Below are 7,354 nucleotides of genomic sequence, written 5' to 3' on the forward strand. Positions count from 1 at the left end.
GAACGATTGGGTAAATTGTTCATATTTCACTTGGTGATATAACGATTGCGAACATGTAACTGATACTATGTCAGTTAGATATGTAATTCCAAGATAGTAAGACTCTCCTGCGTTCTTATAAATCAAGCGAATAACTGAGCAGTGACGCGAAATCTTTGATCCAGGGCGTGTTTGTCCACAAATAAATTTTTTTAAATTATCATTTTAAATATTTTAAACTTTAGTGAGTTCAAATTCGTTCATTTTCTTCTTGGGGGAACAGACTGTAAACATGTTACTGGATTGTAAAATTGGCTGTACGTTTGATTAACAAGATCCAAGCTCTGATTTTTTACGCATTCAGTGAATCATATATGAATTATCGTTAGGCGGGCGGATATCGCAACGATGGATATTGGCAGTTATGGGATGTCTGGCATCTGCAAATGCCCTCATGATGAGAACCTGCTTATCGGTTGCCATCACGGCGATGGTTGCCAAGACCGGAACTTCGAACGGTACAAGCTTGGACGATACTTGCTCAGCATCCGAATCAACATCATCGTTGACGTCAAGCCCCAGTGGAACTTACGAATGGAGTGAATACACGCAAGTACGAAACAAATGACTTTTTCCGATTTTAAAATCAGAAATATTATGAAAGAGTGCGGAATTCTTGATCGGCATTTCATACGACTCAAACAATGAAATTTTCCTGTTATTGCCCTGTCGGGTCCAATTGGAATGTATACTTCTATAAGTTCAATGAAATTTTTCAATACTGAGTGATTCTTGGCAGAATTTGTTTTACATACAGTGATCCTGAAAAGTAGAATTCATCACCGGTTCGTAAATTTTGCGGAATTCAATTCGACAGAGTGAAATGTATATAGAATTTCGCGAGATTTGGTATGATATAATGGCGAAGTTGAACGTTCTCATAAAACTTTGCATCGTCTCATAGAACTTACGACTTTGTGAAACTTGATAAAATTGCGGGGATATTGACTTCGAAGAACATTGTAACAACACTTTGAAAATTCATTTGACATCCACTAAGTTTCACGAAACTCACGAGCTAATATGATGGAACACTTCTTGATTCATGAGATTTTATAAGACTGACTAATCTGATTTCAAGAACCACATTTTAGGGAATCATTCTATCCAGTTATGCATGGGGCTACACAGTAGCTCAAATACCAGGTGCAATGATGGTTGCCAAGTTTGGAGGCAAATGGCCTCTTGGTGTCGGTCTCTTGATGGCTGGTGTGCTGACGCTACTGACCTCAACGGTGGTCGAGGCTTACGAGGCCAAGGGTCTGATAGTCCTCCAGGTCCTGATCGGGATAAGCGGTGGGGTGCTTTCACCTTCGTCCTGCTTCCTCACAGCGCACTGGGCTTCACCAAACGAGCGATCAAAAATTGGCAACACGATAAATTCCGGGGTGATCTTAGGAATAGTAATAGCAAACGCACTAACCGGAGTGCTTATAGAAAACTTCTCGATCGGTTGGCCGATCGTGTTCTATTTCTTCGGAAGTTTCTCTGTGATTTGGTTTCTGGTCTGGACAGTCCTCTGCTACAGCCGACCCGAGGACCACCCCTTCATTACAGATGAGGAGAAGAAACACCTCGCGGAAGCCACAATGCAACACAACCCTGGTTAAAATATTTCTTAATTGACATTGTAAGCGGGGGAGTGCAAAAGGCTTCGTGAACTCGAGCGAAGCCGACTAACTTGAAATCGCTCAGACCTGAATACGTCATTTGTCGTCAATTTACGTTTTCGTGTCAGTTCACAATATTCGAAGTAAATTCAGGCATATTCGAACTAAGAGACTCTACTTTATTTTGGAAGATACGAAGCGACTTGAGATCAATTAGAGGTACTTTTTTAGATATGTAAGCCTAACTTTGGGTACTTTGAACCCCTTGAAGCCGTGGGAATCGTAACGGAAATGTCAGTTAAAATCAATGAAATAATTTTAATTCACTCACTATTTTTGCGAATGGCGAGTCACCTAATTTCATGAATCCTTAGCTTCGGACGTACAACCGTGTTTTTGGAGAAGAAACTCCTCGTTTTTCCCATTCGGTTTTGAGCAATGACCTTAATCCGACCACATCCTGAGGTTCTCTACAAATATTTTGATACTTTGACTACAGGGAAAAATCAGGGAGAGACTCCAGCGATTCCGTGGCGACAAATACTGTCCTCCCCACCGTTCTGGGCACTGACGATGGCCAATGTATGTCACGACTGGGGTGGCTACATGATGTTGACGAACCTGCCAAAGTACATGAGCAGCGTCCTGAAATATTCAATCCAGTCGAATGGTCTGCTCTCGGCGCTGCCATTCGTACTCACATGGTTAGTAATCTACGCCTCATCCTGGATGTCGGATTGGCTGATAAAGGAGGGCAAGCTATCGAGGACAAAAGTGCGAAAAATCTTCGTCACAGTTGGCGGATCCGGAATGGCGTGTTTTCTGATTGGTGCGTCGTACGCCGGGTGCGACCGGACGTTAGTCGTCACGCTCTTCTGCTTGGGATTGGGAATGATGGGCAACTTGTTCTCTGTGGTCGTAGTTAACAACGTTGACCTGAGCCCAAATCACGCGGGAACCTTAATGGGCACTATAAACACAGTTGCTGCCCTCATGGGAATCGCAGCTCCCTATGCTGTCGGCGTTCTAACGCCGAATCAGACGCTTTCGGAATGGAGAATCGTCTTCTGGATCACAGTCATTTTATTGTTCGCGGGAGCGCTGATATTCGTTATCTGGGGCGATGGTGAAGTTCAATCTTGGAACCATTTGGACTCGGTCGATCGAAAACGGATGAAGGATGAAACTAAAGAACGAGCCAATGTAAGAAGGTTATCATTGAATTTGTAAGTCGGAGAACCCAAACAATTCTGGCATCTTCGTAGACCATTTGATCAATAGTTTTCCACTCTCTTTACGATGTAAAATCATCATGAAACGATGAGAAAGCAGGTAGTTGATTGGCGTGAAATGTATGCATGGAAATATTGTAGAAGCCCGTCTTCAAAATTACAAGTTATATAAGCGGTTCACGGATAACTGTATTCCTAAGCAACAACTGATTGAGTGCATGTGTATATAAATCACGCCCTTCGATGTTAAGGCATTTGATGTTAGATTTAGTTTTTGAAATTCTGTTCTTTAGACTTTGTGTTGTTTATACTATGTATTGTTTTCCACAGTCCAAGCAGTTGATGTTATATACTGCATTAGATTTATCTAATATCGGTGTAATTGTTTTCAGAGGTGTGTATTATTATTGGGAGTTGTTAGAAATTTTGTACGTTAGGTTAATGCCAATGTCTGTGAGGCACTCTTGAATTTTTGTAGAAGGGTTTCAATGTTGTCTTTGTGTACACATGTATTATGTTATCTACATACCTGTAATAAAAGTGTAGTTTATACGGCAAGTTATCAATTATTTTGTTTTCTTACCATATAAGCTATAACCGGGTTAATGGAAGAACCCATCGCTACACCGAATATTTGTTTGTATATTATATGCTTGTAAGTGACAAAACAGGAATTCGGACATAGGGTTATTGCATCTATGAATTCTTTCTTAATTATGCTGGTGTGGTTTTATTATAGACCAGTTTTTGTTCGCTATGGCAATATCTAATTATGTTGGTATGTTTGTGGAAAGTGAGGTTACGTCCGGTGAAAGTGATACCATGTCATTGGATATGTTTTGTACAGTAGTTTCTTTAGCGAAAGTCCAACTGCCTTTTACGTGGTGTTCTGTTTGTTCTGTGATCTTTGTTAGTATGCCTGATAGAAACTTAAAAAGTTTGTATGTAGGTGCCTTGAAATTGGAGACGATGGGTCTAAGTGGTATCCAAATTTTATGAACCCTTGGTGAAGAATAAATTTTCGGAGGTGATGAATTATGAGTTTTCAGGTTCTTGGTTGTGGTATCAGTTATGTGTTTCTTTTATAGCCACATAGTGACTTGGTCATTGGCTTGATTTTCCATTATTTTAATTCGATCTTTAGTTAACAGATTACGTGTGTGACAGTCTGACAGATGAATTAGACATTTATTGTCGTACTCATCGGTATTTCATACAACCGTTACGTTACCTTTGTCTGCCTCCGTTACTGTAAAATTATGCTGCTGTTTCAAATATTCCTTTGCCTCGTTGAATCGCGTTAATTCTGTGTTGGTTTGCTTGTCGGTGTCAGCTGCTTTATGATTATCAATTAGTCTCGCATCGTTGACTCTAACTTTATCTGTGTCTGTGATATTGTTATCTATCAAAAAAGTCTTAATACTGATGATAATTTCATCGCCAGGTAAGTTGTTGTTATCATATAGTCGTCTGAGCTTAAGGCCTGAAGATGAGCAGTATGCCACATGTTGAGGAATCTTGATGTGAGAAAAGCTTACGACCGAATTCTTGTCGAAGCCTCTTTCTTTGTTAAGTTGTATTTGTTGGCCACTTCTTGAGCAATTCAGTTTCTTATTATTGAAGTTTTGAGTGTTATAACACAAATTCTCAAACTGATGTATATCGATGTTATATTATTGGAATTCTTACTCTTCATGATTGTATTAGAAAAAATTTGTGATCTAGTGATCTACAGTTTGTGTCAGGTGGGTGACGTGTTTGTGGCTGTTTTTTATCTTCGACGATGATGATGTTTTTTGTAATCTACGTAAGGCTTGTTCTAGACAGGACACTGATTTACGTGATGTGTGTGAGTTGGGGATTTTTTCAGGAAGGAAAATTATTCGTCTCAGAATCAATTTGTATGACAACCTCTAGAGTAATTCGACCCCCAGAAACTCAGAAAACACATCAAGAAGAGCGTCGGACCAGCAGCAGAGGGATGACGATGAGACTCATGAGTTTTTCGGCGGTAACTTTTTAGCTATCGCTAGCGGCGTATTGGGACTGCGCATAATCGATTCCCCTCCCAAAGTCACGTCGGAATAGTACCCTGAAGAATTAATTGCAGCACTTTTCGAAGTCGTCGAAATTTTTGCCAGAAATGCAAAATGGTTAGCCTTGCATTTTTTTTGGCCGAAAAATCTTTTGTCTGGAAATTGATCCGTATGACGCTTTTTAGACTAATTCGACGCCCAGGAACTCAGAAAACACATGAAAAATAGCCTAGGACCAGCAGCGGAGAAATAACGATGAAAATCTGCAGTTTTTCGGCTGTAACTTTGCAGGTGTTGCTCGCAGCGTATCGGGACTGCGATTAATCGATTCCTCTCGCAAAATCACGTCGGAATAGTACCCTAAAGAATTAATTGCAGCACTTTTCAAAGTCGGCGAAATTTTCGCCAAAAATGCAAAGGGGTTAGCCTTGGATTTTTTTTGGCCGAAAAATCTTTTGTCTGGGAATCGATCCGTATGACGCTTTTTAGACTAATTCGACGCCCAGGAACTCAGAAAACACATGAAAAATAGCCTAGGACCAGCAGCGGAGAAATGACGATGAAAATCTGCAGTTTTTCGGCTGTAACTTTGCAGGTGTTGCTCGCAGCGTATCGGGACTGCGATTAATCGATTCCTCTCGCAAAATCACGTCGCAATAGTACCCTAAAGAATTAATTGCAGCACTTTTCAAAGTCGTCGAAATTTTCGCCAAAAATGCAAAGGGGTTAGCCTTGGATTTTTTTTGGCCGAAAAATCTTTTGTCTGGGAATCGATCCGTATGACGCTTTTTAGACTAATTCGACGCCCAGGAACTCAGAAAACACATGAAAAATAGCCTAGGACCAGCAGCGGAGAAATGACGATGAAAATCTGCAGTTTTTCGGCTGTAACTTTGCAGGTGTTGCTCGCAGCGTATCGGGACTGCGATTAATCGATTCCTCTCGCAAAATCACGTCGGAATAGTACCCTAAAGAATTAATTGCAGCACTTTTCAAAGTCGTCGAAATTTTCGCCAAAAATGCAAAGGGGTTAGCCTTGGATTTTTTTTGGCCGAAAAATCTTTTGTCTGGGAATCGATCCGTATGACGCTTTTTGGACTAATTCGACGCCCAGGAACTCAGAAAACACATGAAAAATAGCCTAGGACCAGCAGCGGAGGAATGACGACGAAAATCTGCAGTTTTTCGGCTGTAACTTTGCAGGTGTTGCTCGCAGCGTATCGGGACTGCGATTAATCGATTCCTCTCGCAAAATCACGTCGGAATAGTACCCTAAAGAATTAATTGCAGCACTTTTCAAAGTCGTCGAAATTTTCGCCAAAAATGCAAAGGGGTTAGCCTTGGATTTTTTTTGGCCGAAAAATCTTTTGTCTGGGAATCGATCCGTATGACGCTTTTTAGACTAATTCGACGCCCAGGAACTCAGAAAACACATGAAAAATAGCCTAGGACCAGCAGCGGAGAAATGACGATGAAAATCTGCAGTTTTTCGGCTGTAACTTTGCAGGTGTTGCTCGCAGCGTATCGGGACTGCGATTAATCGATTCCTCTCGCAAAATCACGTCGGAATAGTACCCTAAAGAATTAATCGCAGCACTTTTCAAAAGTCGTCGAAATTTTCGCCAAAAATGCAAAGGGGTTAGCCTTGGATTTTTTTTGGCCGAAAAATCTTTTGTCTGGGAATCGATCCGTATGACGCTTTTTAGACAAATTCGACGCCCAGGAACTCAGAAAACACATGAAAAATAGCCTTGGACCAGCAGCGGAGAAATGACGATGAAAATCTGCAGTTTTTCGGCTGTAACTTTGCAGGTGTTGCTCGCAGCGTATCGATACTGCGATTAATCGATTCCTCTCGCAAAATCACGTCGAAATAGTACCCTAAAGAATCAATTGCAGCACTTTTCAAAGTCGTCGAAATTTTCGCCAAAAATGCAACGGGGTTAGCCTTGGATTTTTTTTGGCCGAAAAATCTTTTGTCTGGGAATCGATCCGTATGGCGCTTTTTAGACTAATTCGACGCCCAGGAACTCAGAAAACACATGAAAAATAGCCTAGGACCAGCAGCGGAGAAATGACGATGAAAATCTGCAGTTTTTCGGCTGTAACTTTGCAGGTGTTGCTCGCAGCGTATCGGGACTGCGATTCATCGATTCCTCTCGCAAAATCACGTCGGAATAGTACCCTAAAGAATTATTCGCAGCACTTTTCAAAGTCGTCGAAATTTTCGCCAAAAATGCAAAGGGGTTGGCCTTGGATTTTTTTTGGCCGAAAAATCTTTTGTCTGGGAATCGATCCGTATGACGCTTTTTAGACTAATTCGACGCCCAGGAACTCAGAAAACACATGGAAAATAGCCTAGGACCAGCAGCGGAGAAATGACGATGAAAATCTGCAGTTTTTCGGCTGTAACTTTGCAGGTGTTGCTCGCAGCGTA

The 7,354-nt window shown here is 41.2% G+C and overlaps 1 protein-coding gene across 1 annotated transcript; it reads left to right on the plus strand.

Moving 5' to 3' along the window:
* The first annotated feature begins 271 nt into the window (after window positions 1-271).
* Window positions 272-2,879, plus strand: LOC124414224 (putative inorganic phosphate cotransporter). Its single transcript, XM_046895201.1, has 4 exons — window positions 272-284; window positions 369-592; window positions 1,134-1,644; window positions 2,149-2,879. Exons 1-4 carry the CDS (start codon window positions 272-274, stop codon window positions 2,877-2,879), a joined length of 1,479 nt encoding a protein of 492 aa, XP_046751157.1.
* Window positions 2,880-7,354: the final 4,475 nt, after the last annotated feature.

Source organism: Diprion similis, chromosome 13, assembly GCF_021155765.1.
Source record: "Diprion similis isolate iyDipSimi1 chromosome 13, iyDipSimi1.1, whole genome shotgun sequence".
Lineage (NCBI taxonomy): Eukaryota > Metazoa > Arthropoda > Insecta > Hymenoptera > Diprionidae > Diprion > Diprion similis.

Bases quoted from the DNA above. Each gene is read 5' to 3' on its own strand.
- LOC124414224 (XM_046895201.1), top strand. The intron at 593-1,133 runs GTACGAAACAAA...ACCACATTTTAG, and splicing joins AATGGAGTGAATACACGCAA to GGAATCATTCTATCCAGTTA. The intron at 1,645-2,148 runs GTTAAAATATTT...CTTTGACTACAG, and splicing joins CACAATGCAACACAACCCTG to GGAAAAATCAGGGAGAGACT.